Here is a 22,556-nt window from a genome sequence, read left to right as displayed (position 1 = left end):
GTCCCACTGCAGCACAGAGGCAGAGCAGACTCCATCAGGGCAGCAGACACTTCTCCTACTGGGCTGCCACCGAGCTCGGCCAGGAGCAAGCACCAGCAGCGTTTAGCTCAGCCAACGCTCAATGTGCTTCACCATCACGAGGCAGACGGAGCAGCCGACCTCGATTCTCCCTGGCCCCAGCCTCTCTCTCCTTTGCCTCCTGCAGCAAGTCCTGGCCTCCTCCCAGACCCTCGTCCCCTTGCACAGCCGCTCCCACCTCCTCCTCCTTCCTCCCTGCTCAGGCCAGCGCTCTCCTCTTCCCACCAGCCGCAGCTTCCCAGACCCCTTGCTCCCAACCTTTCCCTCCTGCTGCTGTCACCACTCTCCTCTCAGCTCCTCAGCAGCCATCCTCTGCCCACGACTCCTCGCCAGCCCAAAACACACCKGCTCACCTACCTCTTGCCTTGCCCRCTCTACTCCTGCTCCTTTCTCCCCAGGGCTGGCAGCACGGCTGAGGGGGCACAAYGACGCTCCCCACACAGYGCTCCCAACGCTGCCRGGCACGGAGCAGGCAAGAAAGCCGTCCTGCTTCCTGGTGCCGCAGTCTGGCCMCAACATGCAGCAGCCAGCTCAACAGCGAATCCAGAGCAGACAGCTCCCTCGCTCCCACAGCAAACGCAAGTGCGTGCAGCAGGAGCAAGGACAGCCGGGAAACACTCGGCGCAAAAGGATGCYGGCTGCAGCTCYTAACTGCGTCCTGGACATTCCCAAACACTTGCCCCTACGGCCACAGCCGGACTGCCCAGGCACAAGTATTGCCTCCGGGCCTGCAGGAAAGCCCTTCCCCAAAGCCAGCTCATAACCAACCTGATGAGCATCCGCAAAGACTGCCTGCCCCTTCCCTGGGCACCTGCCCCTCCAGCAGCAGGAGCAAGCTTCGGAAGAACGCAGCCCGCGGACAGGCGCCTGCACAAGAAGCTCTGGCCCCAGTACTGCCAGCGCAGCACACGGCTGTAAGGAAGGGCCTCTCGCAAAGCGTCGGGAACGYGAAGAGGCACTAGCCTTGACCTTCGTGACAAAGCTAGGCTCAGCGCAGAAGCCGAAGCAGCTGCTTCTCTCACGACCAACGTGAGCTGCTCCTCGCTTCCCCCGCCTGCTCCCCACCCTCTGGCRYRCACAGCACTCGCCCAAGCGAGGCGGCAAAACCCTCTCGCTCTTTCTCCGGGCGTCCACAGAAAGCAGGCACCGCCGCAGCATTAAGCTGGCCCCCTGCTCCGTGCTCTTCACGGCTCTGCCCGCTTGCAAGCGGCATTCCACTCGCCGTTCGCTTCAAAGCGAGCCTGCGCTACAGCCGAGCCCGGGGCCCGGCGAGGATTACCAACACAATCGCAGCTACAGGACGCTCGGCGCAGCCACAATGAGGCCACGACGAGCACATTCCCCGCACCAGCATCCGATGACCCCGGGCAGCCGTAAACAGCACAGAAAGAGAAACGATGGGGCAGCAGTTGTGTAAGCCGAGGCGGATTAGAGGTGCTCAAAGCAGAGCTGAAAACCAGCGTGCAATGCTAACCCAGCAAAACAGCCGCGCTGGCCCTCTGGCCCTGCTCCAAATTCATCCAAACCTCACCAGGCGGCCGCTGCCTTCGAGCATTCGGAGAACAGCACAAAAAGACTAACGCTGCTGGAAATAAGGCGGCTAAGAGGCAACAAGGAGCCAGCTGCAGGCAAGAATTACCCTCTGCAGCRCTCTGCATCGCTGACAACCTGCTCAGAAACCCTTCTGCTTTCCGGACCRCTGACTGCAACAACTCATCTCTCYGCTCTAGCAAACAACTACCCTGCCACACACAGCTTTCCTGATGGGTTTGCGCAAAGCGCTCGCCAAAACAGGCGCCAGCAGGCCAAGCACAGCCGGTGGCTTCGGCAACATCCAAAAAGGCAAAGGGTCGCCCTGCTGCTTCCCACGCACCTACCCACATTCAAAGATTACTTCCCGAAAGAGCAACAGCCCGGACTCCCACGTCCCAAAACGCACCGCTGACATGCCAAGGATCAGCAGGCTTCCACTACAATCCACACAGCCCAAGTGCAGCGAGCACGTGCATTCACTCACGCTGCTGGAAGGCAATCGAACACGACATGCTGCTGCTCCCAAACACACACTTTCCTCCACCCGGTTTTGCTAGCGCGATGGCAGCAGGAGCACTGAGCCCTCCAGGCAGCCTTCAAGCTCCTTCCAGACTGGAAGCACTGCAGGTTTACTGACAAGCTAAAAGCAAGCAAAGCCCAAAGCCCAAATTGCAACCACTGATGACAATGAAGACAAAGACGATGATTTTCAACATGCCTTTTCCCAAGCACTACATCCTTGCACTGGGACCTCCTCCAATTCCCTATGCAGCATCCCTCCTTGGGACACTATCAGCCCTGCTTGGACCATGCTAATCRGGTGGCAGCACTGCCTAGGGAGGTTCTGCGCACACGTATTCTTTGGTAGTCTTTCTCAAGTAGTTAAAGACTCCTACATGCTGTGTTGTGCACTGGCCTGGGTCTTCTCCAGCTGAAACCAACATCTATGAAACGCACCGTGCGGAAGAGACCCAACTGTCAGGCCAGTGCTACTTGGTTTAATCCAGCACTTCCTGCTCTCACAGAGCAAATGAGTTTCATTTACTGATCCTGGAACAACCTCTACCACACCCACTCTACAAGACTGCCAGTTTAACTCCAGGTCACAGACTTACAGAAAGAGGGGACGTCATTAAACACATGCACTGGCACACACACACATGCAGTGGGCAATACAGAGCAATCACGCTGGGCACTGCCAGGCTATTGCTATACATTAGTGCTGTATTACTGAGTGATTAGTCTTTCTCCTTGCATTGTTTCAGAGACCTAGCCCCTGGAGTACAAAGGTTGACAAGACACCCTCCAAAGAGGGAGAGCAGGTAGTGCTCTCCTGGCAGAAGGAAAATATACAGAAGGTTCGTATCTCCTTGGACCCACCCAGTGATGTGAGGAAGCCATATGTCAGGCAAATACATTAAGTTTCAGTTTGATATCAAAGCTGCAGATGCTAAAAATCACTCAGGCCAGACCGAAGCCCTGCACACCGGCACCTGCCTGATCATGGCCCTGTGCTGGGATAGTCAGGGGACCCAACAGCAGCAGTGAGGGAAACCAGGCAACACCCAGGTCCGAGCTGTTACTGACTGCAATCTGGGATAGCTGCTCTATTGCAGTCTGTTCTTTGGGGTGCCAGTTCTTCCCCAGTGCCTACAGTGTCCCACAACCGCACTGGGCCTAGGGACCTGGGGAAACAAGCTGCTTCTGCAGCTGGGCACAGTGCCCTTCCCAGAGCCAAAACATCACGTCACTCCTGGTACTGATGGGGTGCAGCACCTGACTACCAAGGTACATCAGGCCAGTCTTGTGGAACTCGTTTGGTCTGGGTTTTGTCTCACGGGCCTGGAAATGTACATCTGCAAGAGACTGCGCCCTATGTGAACATGTTCATTCACCAGTGCAGTCTGGCCCAGGGCCAGTGGCGGCCTTTGGAAACAGAGCCCCACCTTAACCTTTGTGCATTTATTGATTTTTGTGTGTGTCTTCAGAATGCACTACTCTTACAGTCATGGGCAAATGCAGAGCCATCTGTATAGTAAAAGTGCTTGATACTACCCAACATGGTTTTCACTGCTCTCTAGCAACCTGCACAGGGCTAAGCAACATACTGAGTATTACTAAATGTTTTTTATGTAGGTCACTATATGTATTTGTTCCTTGTGTTACACTCGCTCTGCAGCAAGACCATGCTGCATAATCTGGGGACTCGTACAGATGTGCTCCCAAAGTTCAGCAGCATGAGGCACCTCGTGAAGCTGTCCCCGGACRCTCTTCACTCTCCCTGGTTCCTGTCTGTCAGACTGCTGTCAAATTAAAGGCAAGCCTAGCCAACCCTGGGTCTTGCTAATCAACAACTGAGATGTGTCCAGGAGCAGCTTCTTAAATTGCCTTTTAACTGTTTAGGCTTGCATGCTGCAAGAATCTTCAGCAATCTACCTGGGTTATTTTCCATGTTCTGGGTATCTCACAGCAAAGCATTTGCCACGTATGGTTAAAGTGTTAGGCTTCTGCTTCAGGCCCAGGATTTCACTAACACAACTGTACAGGCATGGCTGCAAGCAGAACAGAGAAGCACTACTTCTTGTTTGAGAAACACATTGAGAATGATCCCTTTCCTATCTTTCCACAAAATCTTGTCTGGACTTCAGGACTGAGTTCCATTTAAAGTGCATTTATAGAGAGAGGAAGTCTTGACTAGACAGATAAAGGTAAAGATGAGCTGCACCTTGCACACAGCCAGTTCAGTCCTATTCCTATCCACAGACATTTTGAAGAGCAAATTACATTGACATCCCTGAGAAAGAAGTGCTGCATGCACAGTTCCTCTTACTGTCTAAGGAATCAAGGTAAAGAGTGCTCCTTCACTTCTTCCTGCAGCTGGGTCCAAGCCTCCCGTCCCCAACCCCGTGCTTTGAGCGATCGCAGTACCCATCAGGGTGCTCCTCCACCTCCCACTTCCTGGCTGTGCCCACTCTGGGCACCGTTTCTTCCAGATGAGTGATACCTGTCTCTCTTCCTGGAACTGCTCTTGCTGTGGTCCTTGACATGGCATTGGGATCCACTGGCCTCCCTCACCAGAGTGCTTGTACAACTTTCAAAGCCTCTTTGGCTTTTCTGCGACTTGCCAATGTCCTGACCTCTTGATCTGTCCCTATTTTTGGCTCCTCTGGCTGCTTCTGCCTCTGCTTTCTGACCATCTCCTTGGCAGCCTGGCTTTACTTCCTTGCTCCCTCCTCGTGTCAGAGCCACAACTGTCTCTTGCTGCGGTGGGAACAGACCTTGGGGCTTCTTGCCCTCCTCCTTCTGGGCAGCTGCAAGTTCCAGTTGAGCAGTGCGTGCCCCTGCCAGGAGTGGAGGGACTCCAGCTGCAGTCCTGAGCACAACTTGGCCATGCCCTCCATCTGCCCCTCCTGGGGCTCATTTCCTCCCCAGGGGATGCAGGGGAGCAGCTAGGGCAGCTCCAGCTGGTCTCCTTCAGCAGGGGGGGGAGCATGGGGAGGAGCCCCCACTGGCTTTGCTGTGGCTCCAGCCAGACCTGTACACTAGCTGCTCTTTCTGTCCAGCTCCCTTTCCTCTGCTGGGGCCAAGGGCTCTGAGTCTGAGGAGAGCACAGCCCATTCAGGGCTCCCCTCTGCCGAGGGCCTCCAGGACCCCAAAAGCACGCAGCTGTCCGACAAGAAATTGCTGCCGTGGGTGTGAGCAGGACTTGGCGACAGTCTCCAGGCTTCTCCTCCTGCTCAAGACACTCTGCTGTCTGAGCCTCCCCACAGCTACTGGGGAGACAAGGAGGCTACAGGGACCTCATGGACAACAGCATACCAGGTGCCAGGAAGCTCCTCGTGCCCAGGGACCTGACGGAAACCAGTCGGGGTTGGATTCTGCRCTGGTGCTAGAGACATGGCTGCACCTGTGGCAGCTGCCAGACATGACGAGGCCAAGTGGCTTCCTTTGTGCCTGCCAGGAGCACAGCAGCCACATGTGGCCTGCTCGTTGTAGGCCTCTGTGTTGCACGACCACCAGGCAAAGCTGACAAGCTCATGGAGGAACTGCTGAGTGTGATTCAGCAGAAGCAGCTGTAAGTCCCCAGTGAAAGCCCAACTGTCCAGGCTGTATCTCCTCAGGTTCATCAGTACAACGAGCTCCATGAGAGTTGCTAACATCTGGCGGGCTCCAAAGAGGGCTCTCAGTTCCCACTGCAACCATGGGAGTGTGATGGATTAAAGGATCCCCCCCCACACCCCCAACACACACATATACATGTGAATGGAGGAATGCTCTGAAGAGATAAGTAGAGGCTACATATCCCTGAGGCTCAGGGGAGAATAATGGAGAGACTGACCACAACAGTTGCAAAAGAAGCCAAACTCATCTCAATACCAGAGGAATCTAGAGGGTGCCTTTGTTTTAGACAAACTGGCTGTATCAGCTAAGTGTAACAACCAGTTGTGTAACTGTCTGTCCCTGACTTAAAGAAATGTAGACCCACAGCAGGACAACACTAGTCTTGCAGATTTAATTATTGTTAAAATAACATAGCCTGTACAGGTATTAGATCTGCTTATATACTATGATCCTATGACTCTAATCAATAGCATTTTTTAAATTCATGTAACTGTAATAGGTGTTTAGCTTACTGCTTTCTACTTTTTTGTAGATCCATGTCATTCTCCGAGAAAGTGACTTTGTCTGCTGTGATGTAGCTGTGGCATCAGCTACAACTAGTAGCTGATGAAGTGACAAAGCGAACGACACAAACTCTGAGGCAAGGCTGAGCAACTGAGATATTCAGCCTGCCAGAAGAACCTTGCTTAGCAGCAGCTCCTAGCTGTGGGCTCCAGGTGTGTTTGGCTCTCTATGGGACTCGGAGAGTGATGAAGGAACAATTATGTTCCCCACCATGGAGCCTGGATAGTTTTCTTCAGCAGCAAGAATTCTGAACTTGGGTCTACACATTAAAATAGTAACTTAGCGATTATAATAATTTGTGTTTTATATGAATTATGTGAAGCATTTCACAAACCAAGTAACAGCTGAAGTCTGTACCGAGTTTACAAGGCCTCAGGACTGAGGGTTGTGAAGCTTGCTCTGCCTGAACTTTTCCTGGAATGCCTGAAACTTGTTTTATTTGGTTTAGCTGCAAAGCAATTTTTGTAAATTGACTGGGTTTATATGGCTAATTTGTTTTACTTTTATCTTTGTACAGTACGACCATAATTTTATATAGATAGCAATAACAAGCACTTGTTCTATGTAGAACGAGATATTTGTAACTCTGATACAATGAAGTAGTGAAGAAAAAAACAGGCCTGGTTTGGTAACAAAGGCCTTGAGAAGCAAATTTACAGGATCTGGCATAGAGGAGTACAGGCATAAAGTGTTAGAAGATGGGACACATACTCAACACTGGAGATCCCTATGGCCATAAACAACTCAACCAGACCAACATAGGGAATGTATATGTGGCTCAGCCCAACAAAAAGTATAAAAAGCAAATGACCAAAGGAACTCTGAAGAGAGAGCTGCAGGCTCAAGCTGGCTTCAGCCCAAGTATTCCTTTCTGGAAAATACAGACCCCCAGAATTGTGACAACACACACATTGTAGAGACTGATAATGAGATTCACATTTAAATTGTGATTCCAATGTATATCACAAGTGCAATAGTCTGCTAAGTGTATTTTGAACTTCTATCGTGATTTCAGTGCATTGGTGTATCACTGTAGTGAATCAAAATCCCGTGCAACTGCAAATAACCTCAAATAAGAAAACTCTGTATTCCCCTCCACATTTGGAATATCTAAAAGAACCTGCTCAGAGAATACTGGACTCTCACAGGCAGCAGTCCCTGGAGGCTGGCAAGGTTACGGCAGAAAGCGGCTACCAGGATGTTTTGGTGGTGGCCACTACCAGGAACCCTTTGCACGCGCACCCCACTGCAACACACAGAGTGTGGTGGAAGTTCAGCATCCCGTCCTCTCCTTCTGACACACGTCCCCGAGGCCTCCCCTCAGCCCTACACTGCCTCTGTGGGTCAGCTTCTGGCTAGGCTCTGGCAGCCCTCTGTCTCTCTGCCACCATGTGGCTCAGCCCGAGGTCCCCTCCAGCCTGGTGCCATTCTCAGCAGTAGACCATATCTGTGAAGGAGGGGGATGTTGTGGCAGGTGAGCTGCAGGGTGACAGTGCCTCCTGATTGTGGGGCAGAAAGGAGGTCTCTGTTGCTGACAGCTGGCAGTGGAACAGTCTTCAGGAGGCCCGACGACATCTTCTGCCCCCTCTGTGTGCAGAATTGATCAGAAAGCCTGCTTGCACAAGGGCCATTCAACTGTGGGATTGGACTACTGAAGGACGCACCCAAAGCAGAAGGTATGGAAGCAGGGTTTTAAGTTTGCAGCATTGTCCAAGGTGTCTAGGCAGATGGGACATATAGTGTCTGGAGCTGCAGCTCTTGGTATCATCTGCAGCAGTGGGCTGGGGAGAGCTGAAGGTGAGGAACCGCCATGCATCATAGGTGTCTCAGCTGCTGCTACCACACTGCAAAAGAGAGGCTGAGCTCATTCCCTTTCCCAGCAGGTCTGGGGGAGAGGGCAGGTGGCAGAATGGAAGAGCTATGAAAGTCCATTGATACAGAAATCCACAGTAGTCTTCTTCTGGGATGAGAAGAAAGAGAATGGGCACTAGTGGCCTATCACCAAGGAAGGCACCATCACATAGCTTCCTTCCTTCCTTCCCCTCAGATGGCTGCTTCACAGAGGAGAGGAAGGAAAGACTGAAAAATGTGCAGTCAGGAACTGCATGTCTAGAGATCCTGCCTTCCCCACAAAAGACAACAAGTCTGCCTTCCCTTGGAAGTGCAGAAGCTGCCTCTCGCCTTACTTTGGAAAGGGAGAGGTCCCCCCCTTGAACCACCACCACCACCACCACCTCCATCAGCAGTACACAAGGGTGTGGGGGAGTGTGTTTTAGGTCGATTCCCAAAACAACTCTTCCTTTATGAACTGAGGCCTACCAGACATCTCAGGAAGTGATACGCTACCTTTGGAAAAGTGAGCACTCTTGCCAGTCTTGAATACTCAGTCCCAGGCCTGGCCTTTCCCCTTCTTCATTTCAAAAACGCTTCTCTTTTGCTTGGGACTCAGCAGTTGCCAAACCACCAGCAACCACTTGTGCTTCCCTGCACGCTCACTGCCTGTATGATGTTTGCAAGTGCAGCTCACCTCAACCTCAGGCAGACACCAAGGAAGAGGCAGCAAGGTGTCTCAGTGCTCTCACAAGCTCCTGTGCCCTCTTGGTATACACGGCCCCATGGCATCCCTGTCAGCCGAGCAAGTATGGCAGGAGTATGGAAGAGACAGAAGGTGGCTTTGGGATTCAGCACTGAGCTGCTGCTAGCCTCAAAAGAAAGATCTCAACACCAGCCTGAGCCTCCATGCCTCACACACACGCCCAAGCAACCTGGGGACAAGCTRAGCTGGGCAAAACTCTGCTGCTGGGGTAGTGCAATGAGAACAGGGCAGGCACAAGAGCTCGGAAGTGACATCCCAAAGGTGCCCTTGGCTGCACAGAGAGGAAACCCCAACTGCAGGGTCAGTGCTTCCCTGGGAAAGAACATCCTGCTGGGGCTTGAACATCTTTGATGGGGCTTTTCTGAGTCTTCCTGCTTTGCTGGGTCTCATTAAAGTTCATGGTCACTTCCGAGGCAGTCTGTTTCAAGGTCAGACACAAATCCTTGTCTTCTCTGGGATGATCTGTCCTTATTTGTGTGGACAAACCTGAGGATAAGCACTGCCACCCAGCCAAATGACGGCAGACTTCAGACTGGATTATTGCTGTGAACTGGACAATTTCTCCTCTGTCACATCAGAGCAGTCCCGAGCACATGTTGCTTCTGGCTGTGAGGACTGGGTTTTCAGCCACAAGAAAGCCAAACAAACCTTCCAGCTTTCCCCAAAACATCTTTCAAGGAGTCTGTGGCAAAGTATGAACTAAATGAAAGCACAGGGGCAGCTTTCTGACATGGTGGTTTTCACCATGGCTGACACTGGTTGGGAAAACCTTGSTGCACTCTTGAATAGCAATTTCTTTTTTGGTTCTCTCTCCCTTCTTGGACTGTAAAGTGCACCCATTCAAGGGTTTTACACAGTTGCAAGTAAACAGAGTTATCAAACTGTAAAATTATTTTAAGGTAATTTTCAATACTCAGAACTTTTAACAATTAAGTAAATTCATTTTAAATCTGTGTTCTTTGTGGAAGAGAACTGTGCTTAACAGTCATTACTCAGCTGGACTCCCTCGTAAGTAGACCATTTGCCCTTCCTTTTTCGTGTTTCGACCCCGCTGGAAATAGTCTCATCAACTGCAGCCTCCTGATTTACCCAAGGGGAATTAATACCTGGTGCTGACTGGGCATCYTCACGCCCCATCCAGACAGGGGCCACACGTGGGGCAGCACCTCACCTCCCTGGGGACCCCAGAACAGCTCAGGGCCTCGCACCCCGGGAGCCCCCAAAATGGCTCCCGCCGCCTCAACGAGGCGCCAACCCCACCCGCCCGCGCCACTGCGCCCGCGCGGCGTGGCCCCTCCCGGCTCCCATCTCCCGGCTCCCGGCTCCCGGCTCCCGGCTCCCGGCTCCCGGCTCCGCGGGGGGGGGTGGGGCGGCAGGGCGGTGTCTCGCGCATGCGCCTGGGGCGGCGCCGGCGAGGTGGCTCGGCCGTGCGGCGCATGCGCGCGGGGAGGGAGGCGGGGGAAGGAGGGGCGCGGGGAGTGTGTTAGAGGTGGCAGCGCCCCCTTCCTCCTCCCTCCTCCCTCCTCCCCTCCCGGGCGCGCGCGCGAACGAGCRAGCGCGGGGGCCGCGGCTGTTGGGGGCGCGCGCGCGACGGTTGGGCGGGGCGGGGCGGGGCGGCGCGAGGGGAGCGGGCACCTGCCGCGACTCCCGCGGGGAGGCGGCGGCGGCGGCGGCGGCGGCGGGGCGTGAAGCCGCCGGCTGGAGGAGGGAGGTGGCGGCGGCGGCGGCGAGGGCACGGCGGGCGCCCCGCGGCGAGAGCCCTCCCTGGCCCGGGGCCGCCGGTGCCTGTCAGCGGGAGGCTGCGGCGAGAGAGAGCCCCCCGCTCGGCGGGTCTGTGCCTGTCGGAGGAGGCTCGGGTCCCCGAGGTTCGTGCCCGTGAGCTTTCGGAGGGGTGGCTCTTAGCGGGGATCTCCCTCCGAAGGAAAACCGTCCTCTCGTCCTCTTTCTGTTTGTCTGTCTGAAGCACGGAGACAGTGGAGAACGAGTAAGTCTGGGTTAAGAGTACTGAGAAAAGTTTCAGTCGGGACGCTGGCGAGGACTGGTTTGAATGATGCGTCTGTGCTCGAGGGGTTTCCTCCTGGTGAAGCGTCCTCCCTGCTGGGGGCAGCGAGGCGCGCTGCGAAAGCCCTGCCTGCCCGTGCCTTGCGGCGTTCGAGCGCGGAAATAACGTTAGGAAACTTTGCAGGCCAGCCCGAGCTGTATGGCTTTCCGCTAATGCTTCGGTGTATTCCTTGTTTTAAGCATTCCTGGCACTACAGGTCGCCTAAAGTATCCTTAGCTGTAGGAATGACAGTCTTTGCCATAAGCCGAAGACTGCATTACGGCTTTAACCTTTATATCCTAGTGCCTGTTGTCTTCTTTAATGAAGTGAGTTAATCCTCATGACTGTTCTTTATAGTATAATTTAGGATGTTATATATAAGGATAGGATGTATAGGGTTAGGGTGTATAATAATGTTATGCTGTTTTAACTCTGTTACTTTGCTTTGATGTTTTTCCTGAACAGCCCCCCCCACTCGTGTTTTTTTTTTTTTATTGAAATTTCCTCTTTTGAGTCAGCCTTTCAATCTGACTTCCCATATTATTGTGAATTTTCTTCCTTGCCACTCTTTTTGCCCAGCTATAATAGATACTGTGTTAATTTCTCTTAAACGAATGTTATCGTCATAAGTTCAATTCAGCTATTTCAGATAAATGGACTTGTAAGACTCTTAAGAAGAACCTTAATAATGAAGTCAGATTCTTGATTAAGAATTTGGGTTTATTACTTAAATAAGAAAGTAGAGAAAAAGGCCGCAACAACAATTCTCGCTTTTTTTTTTTTTTGAAATTTCTCTTGAAAATATTAGTCTTGGAACACACCTGCAGACCAAGCTACATTTTTAGTATACCCATGGATTCTTTTTTTCAGTCGGTAGCTTTAATATCAAGTGGAGACTTGTCTTAATGCGTGGCTTCCTCACATCACTGGGTACGTCCAAAGAAATACAAACTTTGAGTGTGTGTTTTTCTTTCTTTTTGGTGGGTGAGCGCTACCCTCTCTCCCTCTTTGGAGGGTGTCCTCTCAAGCCTTCTTCTCCAAGGACTAGGTCTCTGAAACAATGCAAGGAGAAAGATGGTAGTGCCCAGCGTGATTGCTCTGTATTGCCCACTGCATGTGTGTGTGTGTGCCAATGCATGTGTTTAATGACTTCCCATCTTTCTGTAAGTCTGTGACCTGGAGTTAAACTGGCAGTCTTGTAGAAGTGGGTGTGGTAGAGGTTGTTCCAGGATCAGTAAATGAAACTCATTTGCTCTGTGAGAGCAGGAAGTGCTGGGTTAGAGGAGATGAATCCGTTTCTGTTCCCGTGCTGTGTTAATGCAGAGCTGTGGGTCTTCCCAGAGTGGTGTGGGAGTTTCCAAGCTGACAGTGAGACTTTGGGTGATGGATTGGAGTGGAAAAATGCCATCCCTGGAAACGCAGGTTGAGCTTTGTTGTAGAAGTCATTATGCTGAAATTTCTGAGACCTTTTGGGCCAAAGAGCTTGCGTATAGCAGCTTGCTGAACTGTGCCCATGAAAACCCCTGTATCAGACAGTGCTGTATGTAGGTATGTGTGTAGGTATGTGTATTTGTCCATGCCTATATAAATACCATTCTGTCTATGTCCCTGCAGACATGMCCAGGTTGCTAAACTGCTGCATGTCTGTAAAGTGAGTGCGCTGCAGAAGCTGCTGTAGAATTTGCGGGAGAAGGACTGACTTAGTCCTGCCTCTTCTGCCAAGCTGCTGGTCTTGCTAAAACCGATTGCCTGTGGTTTAGTTTTGAGCTGCCTTGAGAGGCACAAGTAGCAGTCTGCAGACATAGGACCCTTCCAGCCTGGGAGGGTCTGGTGGCTGGTGTGAGTGTTGGTGCTGCGTGCTGCTGCTCTGTGAGGTGCTTTTGGCCTTTGGGAGCAGCACTGGGACRAGTGTCTTTGGTGTGTGTTCTGCTTGGTGGGAAGATGGGGTCCAAGGAAGACGGCTGCTTCGACCTTTATCTGTGGGCAGATATGGACTGGTGCTCAGGAGCGGGAGAGCTTGATCAACACTGAGTCAGTGTTGAGTGTGTTCTTACAGGGAGATCTTTGGACTGCTTCTTCAGAGAGCAGCATGGACTGACTTTGTCTGGCCTGTAGCACCTACCTTTGAACCTCTTTGGTATTTTACACCTGGAGCTGGCTTAACCAAAGAGCTTCATTAAACCCCCAGCATGCCCAAGCCTGTAAGTTCCCATGGGTAGGAGATGTGTAGTTATTTTTAAAACCTGATTTGAACAGGTTGGTAAACTACCCAGCTGTGCAGGGAGAAAGTTCTTGCTACTAGGTAAGGCAGAACTTTGGCACGTCCTGATGCAATGTGAGAGTTGCTGTCAGCTGAAGCAGTGGCCTGGGCGAACCTTTGAACAGCTTTGCTGTGGTGTTTGTTTCTCTGGCCAGGATTAGGGCCGAACAGTGAGGCTGAATTTTCTGGGCTTTGGTTTGTTTGTTCTGCTGCTGCGTGAGGATCCCGGCGCTCAGTAAGCAGGGTTAGGCTCTGCTGGGTTTGCTCTGTGAAGAGCCGAGTGTGGAGGCTGGGCACTGCGGGGTAAGCTGTGGTGTGAGCTTGGCTCCTGGAGCTGAGGTGCAGAGCTGTTGGCATGTGGTACTGCAAGAGAGCTTCCCTTGAGGGCTGAGCTGCCTTGCCGGAGGGTGTTTGCTGCATGGTGGGAGCGTGCGAGGGGAGAGGGTAGTTGTGGTGGTGGAGCGAATGGGTCTTGGTGCCTGGTGAGGTGCTTGCCAGTGCTGCTGAGTGTGGAAAAAGGTGAGTCACCGAGCAGTGGGTTCCTTGCTGGTTTGGGTAGGCAGGCCGGGTATTAAAGCAGGCGCTGTTTGTCTGTGTGTGTAAAAATACTTCTTTCTCTTGTTTTGGGGTGCAGGGGGTGTAGGTGAAGATGCTGGAGGCCGACCTTGTTGCAAAAATGCTGCGAGCTGTTCTTCACTCCCATAAAAATGGTGTACCCTTGGCACAGCTTCAGGGCGAATACAAGTCGCTGACTGGTGACTGGATTCCCTTCCAGCACCTAGGGCATCGCACACTGGAAAGCTACTTGGAGAGCATCCCAGGAGTGGTCCGAATTGAAGAGAATAAAGTGGGAGAGGTAAGAAGGTGTGAGCCTCAAGGCAAGTGTGGCAGGCTGGAAGGAGTAGTGGCTTCAGCACGAAAGCTTTTGTGTTTGTGAAGTGTGCAAGGTTTGTCCCCTTTACTCTGCCTGTGCCATGGGTTTTTGTGAAGTGGTGCTGTTGTGTGTGTGTGAGGCCCTAATGCAGGGAGCGGGGGTGTAGCCCAAGCACCCATTGCTTTCCTGCCGGCAGAGTGGAGCGTGGCATTTGGAAAGAGTGGATTGTTGGAAGGCATTGTCCCCGAAAGAGAATGCCTGGTTGGAAAGAGCAGTTTGTGTGACAGTGGAGCTGTGTTACCTGTCTCAGCTTTTCTCCCTCTGTGGGGATATTGCAGGGTTTGTCCTGGGAACTGACAGAAGGTGAAGCCTTGTGAGTGTGTCTTGACTGTGTCTTCAGGGTGGGCTTAGGCTTCTTTTCTTTGGCCGCAAGGGGAGCGTGGTGGACGCTTTTGCCTAGCAGTGTGCCGACGCATGCTTGGGGCTTGCTTCCAAGCAAGGGGTTCCTGTGCTGCATTGCTGCAACTTCACAGGCTTGGCCTTTTGCAGCAGGTAAGCAAGCTTGTGAGTGGGGACTTTGCTTGCTTGCTCCAAGCCTGTGTGGGCTGCAGCCGCATCAGTAGTGTGAATGCAGATTGCTCTGGAAAAGGTTTGTGCTGGTGCTGTTGAGTGTGTCCTGATGGTTGCTCTTTCAAGTAGCCCTTGTTGTCTAAGTTGGGCCTTTCAGGATGCAAAGGGAAAGGAATCCTCTTTTTGCCTTGAGAGCCTTGTTGGTCACATCCTGTGGTGCGATGTGTGCCCTGCAGGGCATGTGTGGCTCTTGAAGCTGGGGCTGACTGGAGAGGGAGAGGAACCCATGCTGCGAGGTAGTGGAGGAGCAGTTTGGCAAGCGAGGTGTGTGGCAACAGCAGGGAGCATGTTGTTAAGTGAAGAGGGCTGCAGGGGACGCCTCACAGGCGTATTCCCTTTAGACAGGGAAGTGCCAGCTAGGCAGAACTGTGGGAAAGCTCTCCTAGCCCTTCTGGGAAATCAGCCCAGCTGGGTGCCTCTCTGCCGTGCCTGTATGCTAGCGCACGCAGCTTGGAAAACAAACAAGAGGAATTAGAGGTCTGCGTGCAGTTGCTGAGTTAGGATCTCATTGGGATCGTGGATATGTGGCGGCATAGCCCACGCAACTGGAGTGCTGCCGTTGATGGCTACAGGCTGTTCTGGAAGGAGAGGCCGGTCAGGCAAGGCGGGGGAGTTGCCCTTTATGTGAGAGAGCAGGGGGACTGCGTGGAGCTCTTCCTGGAGACGGACGATGAGTCAGTGGAGAGGTTATGGGTGAGGATTATAAGTATGTCGGGTGATGTTTTTGTGGGTGTCTGCTAGAGTCTGCCTGCTCAGGGAGTAGTAGTAGCTGAGGCTTCCTTCAGACAACTGCGGGAAGTGTCCCGCTGCAAGCCCTGGTTGTCACAGGGGACTTGAGCCACCCGGGTATCTGCTGGAGGGACAAGACAGTAGGGCAGAAGCAAGGCAGGAGGTTCCTGGACTGCATTGATGGTAACTTCTTGACTGAGGTGCCTGAAGAGTGGGCAAAGGGGGGTGCTGTGCTGGGCCTGATACCAGTGTAGGTGGAGGAAGGGACAAGTGACTGGGGGACTGCAGAGCCACTGTGTAGACATGGGGAGATGGGGTTAGGAAAGCCAGCATGCCCATGAAGTTGAATGTGGTGAGGGATGTGAAGGGCAACAAGAAAAGCTGCCGCAGGTGTATCAGCAGGCAAAGGAAGGCTAGGGAAAACATGGGGCCACTGCTGAATGGGAATGGCTGTGCAGTCATAACAGACCTGCAGAAGGCTGAGGTACTGCCTGTCTCCCTTGCCTCAGTGTTTCTTGGAAAGGCTAGTCTTCAGCAATCCCAGGTCTCTGAAACCAGTGGGAAGGTGCAGGATAAGGTAGACTTGCCTCCTCGGTGGAGGAGGGTCAGGTTAGGGAACACTAAACAAAATGGGACCTACCTAAGTCCGTGGATCCTGATGGGATGCACCCAGGAGTGCTGAGGGAGCTGGCCGATGCTGATGGCCCTGCGAGGTGACCCTCCTTTATCCTTGGAAGGTCGTGGTGATGGGGGCTGTTGCCAAGGAGTGGAGGGAAGCAAATGCCACTGCTGTCTTCAAGAGGGGCAAGAAGGAGGACCTAGGGAAGTACAGGCAAGTCAGCATCACCTTGATCGCTGTGAAGTTGATGGAGTAAATCCTCCTGGAAACCGTTTCCAAACAGGTGAAGGACAAGAAGGTGACTGGGGGTTGTGAGCCTGGCTTTATGAAAGGGAAATCCTRTGTGAACAACTGCTAGGCTTCTGCAGTGAGCTGACTGGCTGATGGGAGAGCCATGGATGTTGTTTCTCTTGACTTCAGTAAGGCTTTTGAGACTGTCTCCCAACAGTACCTCGTTGACAAACTGATGAAGTAGAGACTAGATGAGTGGAGAGTGAGGTGGACTGAGAGCTGTTTGATCTGCTGGGCTCCAAGGGTTGTGATTAGTGGCACAAAGTCCAGGTGCAGGCCAGTGATGGGTGGTGCCCCCGGGGTGAGTGCTGGGTGCAGTAGTGTTTAAGCTTCTCATGAATCACCTCGGGGGTGGAACAGAGTGKCCCCTCTGCAAGTTTGCAGCTGATACAAAACCAGGCAGAGTGATTGATGCACCCAGTGATTATGCTGCCGTTCAGAGGGACCTTGTGAGGCTGGGGAAATGGACTGAGAGGAACCTTGTAGAGTTCCTCAGAGGGAAATACTCAGTGGTGCCCCTGGGGAGGAATCACACCTTGCATCAGGTGTAGAAGCTGTGGGCCAACCAGCTGGAGAGCAGTGTGGCCGAAAGGGCCCTGGAAGTCCTGGTGGGCAACAAGTTGACCCTGAGGCAGCAGTGCACCCTTGCAGTGAAGCATGCCAATGGCACCCTGGGATTAGGGAGAGAACAGGCAGGAGGTGAGGGGAGGTAATGCTTGCCCCCTGCTCATCACTGGAGAGACCACGTGTGGATTGCTGTGTCTAGTGCTGGGCTTGCCAGTATGGGGAGGACATGGGCAYAGCGGAGCGAGTCTGGGAAGGGCCACAAAGATGAGGAAGGGATTGGAGCATCTGTCATCAGAGAAGATGCTGAGAGAGCTGGAACTGTTCATGCTGGAGAAGAGAAGGCTGTGGGGGGGCATCTCCTCACTGTGAGTAAATTCTTGATGGTGGTTTGGGAGTGAAGAAGATGGAGCCAGCCTCTTCTGTGATGCCCAGTGACAGGACAAGAGGCCATGGGTGCAAACCAAACTATAGGAGGCTGCATTTAAAGAGAGGAAGCAATCCGTTTCTGGTGAGGGTGGTGGAACGCTGGACCAGGTTTCCCAGAGGAGTTGTGGAATCTCTATCCATGGAGCTAGTCAAAACCAACTGGGCTATATCCTGAGCAACCTGCTATGGTTGACCCTGTGTTTARCGAAGGGGTTGGACTAGATGATGTACAGAGGTTGCTTCTAGCCTCAGCTCTTGTGTGACTCTTTGCATATAAGCACTGTGCTGGTGAGGCTGTGTGTGGAGAGGTTGCCAGCCCAAGCTCTGTCACTGGTGGGTATGCTTTTTGTGTTGGGGGTGACTGTGCAGCAGGTTTGCTGTGTGATTTCTAAGCAGGAGCTCCTCAGATGGGAAGAGCCTTTCTTCTGAAGGATCTGAGACAGACCCCCAGCATCTGCAGGTGTTGGGAGTGTGAGTTGAGCCASGCAGCTGCAGGTGCTGGGGCTGAGCGGTGGAGGAAGAAGAAGGGAGGGAAGATGCGCTGGAGTGCCCCGTTGCAAGTCAAGAGCGTTGCCTTGTTCTGAGYGGTGTCCTGCCATGTCTGTATTTCCATAGGGCTTTTGGTTCTGGCTGAGACTCTGAGGAGAGCTTCTGAGGTCTTGAGCAGGGTGTTGCTGCTGAGCGATGACTTGCTTTCTGTGTTTGGTGATTGCTTTTTCTCCTTCTGTCCTCCTCCTGCTTCTTCTGTTAGAAAAGCTGTTTTCTCTTTTCTTGAGCATCTCTCAGCTAAATTTCAGAGGTRTCTACAAAGTTCTTGAGGGAGTCCTTTTGTCCCCTGCTCTTGAGCTCTGTTTTCAGTGCCTGTGCTTGCTTGGGAGCATGGTGTTGTGCGTGCGGGTTGTGCCTGTGGCGAAGGTTGGACCTCAGCGGCGGTTTGCTCTTGTCTCTTTGGTGCCCTGAGCAGGTCACTTGCCATGCTGTTGCTTGCACCGAGACAGTGCGGATTGCTCAACTGGTAGCCCGGCAGAGGAGTTCCAAGAGGAAAGTGGGACGACAAGTGAACTGCCAGATGAGGCTGAAGAACACAGCTCCTGTCACGTTAGTAGGTAAGAGCCAGCAAGCTGTGCAAGGGCTGCCTGCATCAAATGGATGTGTAGTTGCTGTGGCGAAAGTCTTTGTTCTGAGCAAGTGGCGCTGATTGCCCCCAACTGTGTGGTTCTGCTAAGAGTAGTTGTTATGGCAGAGTGTTGCTGTCAGGGGTAGATGTGCATAGAGRGTAATGTGTGTGAGGAAGCCCTTCTCAAGGGTGTACCTGAGCTGTAAATGACAACTGGCTTCTCTTGTGGCTGCCCTTTCGTTTGGTGGGGGTGGAATTTAAGATTTGGATGAGATGGGTAGCTGTGAGTTTGTGGGTGTTTAGAGGAGGAAGAGCAGGGACACTGGTGGATGGCAGGGATGAGCCTTGCCCTCCTGGGGAGATAGGGGCACCCCCCCCCCCATCCTCCTCCTGTGTTCACCTTGTCTGTTTTAGCAGCTCTCGCTGCTGTTGCACATGCAGCTGTGCCCTGGCATTGCTGGTGCCTAGGGCCTGCTCTTTGCAGCTCGGTACCCTTTCACCTGAGTGGCCATGGCAGTATTTTTCCAGAGCCTCTGGGACAATCCTCCTTCATGTTCCTGGGCTGTTCTGTTGCTGTTCATGTCCAGGCCTTGCACCAGCAAAGCCTGATATTGGTGTTATGGTGATGTGTCAGGGAAGCAAGTAGCACTGGCCTGACAGTTGGGTCTCTTCCCCATGGTGCGTTTCGTAGATGTTGGTTTCAGCTGGAGAAGACCCAGGCCAGTGCACAACACAGCATGTAGGAGTCTTTAACTACTTGAGAAAGACTACCAAAGAATACGTGTGCGCAGAACCTCCCTAGGCAGTGCTGCCACCYGATTAGCATGGTCCAAGCAGGGCTGATAGTGTCCCAAGGAGGGATGCTGCAYAGGGAATTGGAAGAGGTCCCAGTGCAAGGATGTAGTGCTTGGGAAAAGGCATGTTGAAAATCATCATCTTCGTCTTCACTGTCATCAGTGGTTGCACTGGAGAGAGCCCCAGCAGAGTGCAGGAGGYGGCGCTTTCCTGGTGCACTGTGGCTGCTCCTGCAGGGTGACTGGTGGGGAGTTTTCCCCTTCTCTTCTCTGTCTCTGTTTCTCTCCCTGTTTTTCCACAGAACTGTTTTCACTGTTAGTTGGTGTATGCCATCAGGAACGGACCTCCCCCAATAAATGTCTGTGCATATGCAACCCTGTCTCAGGCTGCCCTGTGCCCTGCTGCCTCTCCGTGCCCACTTCCTCCCTGGCAGCACCAGCATATGGGAAGTGCCTGGCAGAGGAAGGCAAGCAACGATTCCTTGCAGTCCTAGCTAGAGCTGCATGTGCTGGGGAGGCTGGTGATGCTCCTGCAGTGACCTCCTTGCCTTTTCGTTTCCAAGTGTGCCAGGGAAAACGCTGTGGCTGCCAAGGTAGCTTTTGGGAGAGGGAAGAGGAGCTGCAGCTGGTTTTGTTGCCCCTGAAAGCAATAGCGCTGGACATGCAAAGAGCGTCCTGGGACAACCTGCGCTGTCTGCTTTGACTGAAGGGAAGCTGTGGGCTCCCTGGCTGWCCTTGTGATTGCTGCTGCTGCCACCTTTTATGCAAGCTGGAGAGCATGTGTGCCATTGCTTCGCTTTTGATTTTGAGCAGCTCCTGGCGTGGAAGGATTTGGAGGTGCTTGCATGTCTTGAAGCTGGGAGAGGGGCTCTTCTGCACCATCTGAGGAGAGACAGGTGCCATGTAGGGTAGCAAAGGCCAGAGATGGACTAGCAACTTTGTCTCTCTCTGGAGAGGTGGCTAAGTGTCTTCCTGGCTGGGGGCCTTTGGAGTCCCCTGGTTGCACGGCGTGGTGTCTGCTGGGGCCGCAAGGTTCCCTGCTCGGCTGCAATGGGTGCCGAGGTGGTGATGTTGTCCAGGGCCAGCAGCTGTGCAGTTCCTCTGTGCCCCTTGAGCTCTTCCCTTTCTTCTGCCAGTGTTCGCTGCTGCTGCTGGTCTTCCTGCTGGGAGGTCTGTGGAGTCAAGGCTTGCTTGCTTGGGGCCAGAAGGCTTTTGGTGTCCGGGCTTGGGAGCCTAGTTTAGGTAGTGTGAATGCCTGTGTCTTGCTGGAGGCAGGAGTGGAGGCTTGCCAGGCTGGCAGCTCTTCTGGACAGATGACAGTAGGGTGGGAGGAGGCATCATGAGGTACCCTCTCCAGGTGCGAGGGAGCCTGCGCAGAAGCTTTCTCTTTCATGAACCTGGCTAATAGCTTCCTCTTCTGGATCTTCCTGCCCCCACCCTCATCTTGTCACACAGGTGGATATCTTGTTAGGAGGRAGAGAGGTGCTTTTTTCTTCTGCAGCAGAACTTTTTGTGTCTGCCGAGGCTCAAACCTGCCTAAGGAACTTTGGCCTTGGCCCACGAGGGCAGTGGTATTTGAGACTTGAATTAGTGATTGAGAGTCATAGGAAAATCTTAGAGATGGACCCTGTCTTCTCCTGGATGTCTGAAATGACCTATAGGGCTGTGACTGCATGGTGGGACACAGCTTATGCAGGAATGACAGTTCCTGATTTCCACTCCTGCTGGTTTGGAGTCTGCAGCCCTGCCACAAGGACAGCTCAGCCACTTTCCCCACTGGTTACTGCTCTGAGCTACCAGGTAGTCCGAGCTTGGTGCTGGTCAGCCTTACTTTCCCAGATATCAGTCAGCAGTTCAGCAGCTGCTTTGCTGGGAGCTGAGCTGCCTTGTTAGGAAGGGAAGTGACTCTGCCTTTCCCAGGCAAGGCCCTGCTGCTTGTGAGTCTGGAGCAACAGTGAATTCTGCAGTAAGGTAGTGAGTTTCTCTGCTGTTGAAAGGAACACATCCAGCCCTGTCATCCAGCTTTCGACTGGTGTATCAAGCTTTAAACTTCAGGAGCCCTTGTTCTGCACACATTTCACTACAACCCCTTTGAGTCTCTCTGATATTTTCTGTACTGAAGATTTTGTTTTTTCTTGTTTTCCAATGATGTACCAGCAGTCCACCCTTTGTTTGAGTACCTGAACTGGTGACTCATATCCTAGTTTAATGAAAATGATTGTAAACCTGTGCTTGTTCACTATATTGCATGGGAATACTCCTCTGAAGTATATTCTAGTTGGTCTGGTACAAGGAGCAGATAAACAGTGAAGTGACCAAAAACTTGTTTAGCAAAATCTGACCTAAAGGATAGCGTGYTATGTTCCTATTGTGTGGCGGGAGTTTGGGAGGAGGCAAAAAAGAGGAAGCCCTCAGAGGCGGTTGTTCAGGAGCTGTCTCAGGAAGRTGGAGTTAACCTGAATGCACTACCTGTCTGAAAGACCTTGCTGCTGTTGGGTTGCTGGCAGTGCTGCCAGTGGTGGTAAAGTGCAGCCTGGAAGATGGGTAATCAGCCAGGACTTGTTTTGGTATCTTACAAGCTGCATGGTTTCTCATGACTGTAGTGAGACACAGGTCTCATATGTCTTGCATGTTGCCATATGGAGATACGAATTGTGGTTTTGCTGGTCCTTGGGTGTTGTTGACATCAGGCTGTAGCAAAGAGATCAAAGCTTGTGGCTGAAAGTGTCATTCCTGAATCTCTTTTGCAAAAGTATGGATTCCCTAGAGCGAGCTCTGTGCTGTGCTTGAAGACTCTTTGGGTTGGGYGGAGGAACCTTTTGTGTCAAGAAAGTGGGACAGCATTACTCATGGCTACATCTGCAAACTCTTTAGGAAAGCCAAAAGGAACTTTGCGGCAACCCAAGTTTATGAGTACCCCAGAAGAAGGCAGCAAGAGGCCTGTCCCTCGCCTGCAAAGAGGCAGAGGCATGACGTATGGAGTGGTGAAACCCACTGCAGAGAGTGCCCTGCCTGCCTTGCCCCCAGCCGCTGGAAGTGGACCATCTAAAGAAATTCCCATGCAGAGGCATGTCACTGTGATAAACAGGTCAGTGTGTGTGTGTGAGAGAGACAAAATGGCATGGGGTGGAGAGAACTGGCTTTTAATGGGGTGAGGAGGTGGGGGTTGTGGCAGTGCTCAGGAARCAGGTAGGTGTACGTGGCAGAGGTTCAACACTCCTGCTGCTAGTCTTATGCACAAGCGCTGTATTGGGGTTTGGGAGAGCGGGAAGGACTTTGGGCTTTGCTTGCTTTTAGCTTGTCAGTGAAACCTGC

General features: G+C 52.7%; 1 protein-coding gene across 1 annotated transcript; it reads left to right on the top strand.

The window, feature by feature from the left end:
* Positions 1–10,733: 10,733 nt before the first annotated feature.
* LOC112963222 (tudor domain-containing protein 7-like) lies at positions 10,734–22,329 on the top strand (the record flags this gene model as incomplete). The annotated part of the gene is made up of 5 exons (XM_026060085.1): positions 10,734–10,758; positions 10,857–10,877; positions 13,829–14,050; positions 18,295–18,436; positions 22,116–22,329. Coding segments are annotated over exons 3-5 (563 nt in total), but the record flags the coding sequence as incomplete, so codon positions are not given.
* Between the last annotated feature and the right edge of the window lie 227 nt (positions 22,330–22,556).

Source organism: Apteryx rowi, unplaced genomic scaffold (assembly GCF_003343035.1).
Source record: "Apteryx rowi isolate R43461 unplaced genomic scaffold, aptRow1 scaffold_1643, whole genome shotgun sequence".
NCBI lineage: Eukaryota > Metazoa > Chordata > Aves > Apterygiformes > Apterygidae > Apteryx > Apteryx rowi.
Note: the sequence above shows the minus strand (reverse complement) of the source record. Positions and strands in the feature narration are given on the sequence as shown.